The sequence below is a fragment of the Phytophthora parasitica genome (genome assembly GCF_000247585.1).
Source record: "Phytophthora parasitica INRA-310 unplaced genomic scaffold supercont2.137, whole genome shotgun sequence".
Taxonomy (NCBI): domain Eukaryota; phylum Oomycota; class Peronosporomycetes; order Peronosporales; family Peronosporaceae; genus Phytophthora; species Phytophthora nicotianae.
This window is the reverse complement of record NW_008649123.1, coordinates 63,732-64,233: the sequence shown is the minus strand read 5'-3', so window position 1 is coordinate 64,233 and position 502 is coordinate 63,732. Positions and strand designations below refer to the sequence as shown.

Sequence of the window (502 nt, the reverse complement as noted above, 5' to 3'; positions counted from 1 at the left end):
ACCACTTTCATTCGAGTGGTCTGCCTCTTCAGATGTCGCCCACGAGCTCGCCAAAGCAAGTGTCTTGCGCAGTGATGTATCAATTGTCCCCACAGCAAACTCGAAAGAGAACGCGACCCCAAGGTCGCCGCAGCTTACAGAATAAACCCCGATTAGAAATTACACATGGTGCACGAAATTAACGCTTCAACATTCACCCAAAGCAAACCTACTATATAATCCAGCCGAACATGGAGACCCATTCATGAATAGTTCCACATTCACGACAAGCGCACGATAACCTTTTAGATCCTAGTCAAGATACATGCGCTGCGCCAAAATTTGATCTCGAATCTTTTGCGTGAAACCACTGGTGTTACTCGGAATGGAGGTCTCCAGAAGAATGTCCCTCTCGGTATCTTCTCCTGTAAACAGCATACGCGCGACATCAATAACGACGCGAACAGCACCTGCACATGACAAAAATGAAGTTAGCAAGTTTTTGTAATCAGGCCACACCCTA

The 502-nt window shown here is 46.6% G+C and overlaps 1 protein-coding gene across 1 annotated transcript; it reads right to left on the bottom strand.

Moving 5' to 3' along the window:
- Window positions 1–291: 291 nt before the first annotated feature.
- On the bottom strand, window positions 292–417 carry PPTG_24634 (hypothetical protein; the record flags this gene model as incomplete). Its single annotated transcript, XM_008918079.1, has 1 exon — window positions 292–417. One exon carries the CDS (start codon window positions 415–417, stop codon window positions 292–294), a length of 126 nt encoding a protein of 41 aa, XP_008916327.1.
- Between the last annotated feature and the right edge of the window lie 85 nt (window positions 418–502).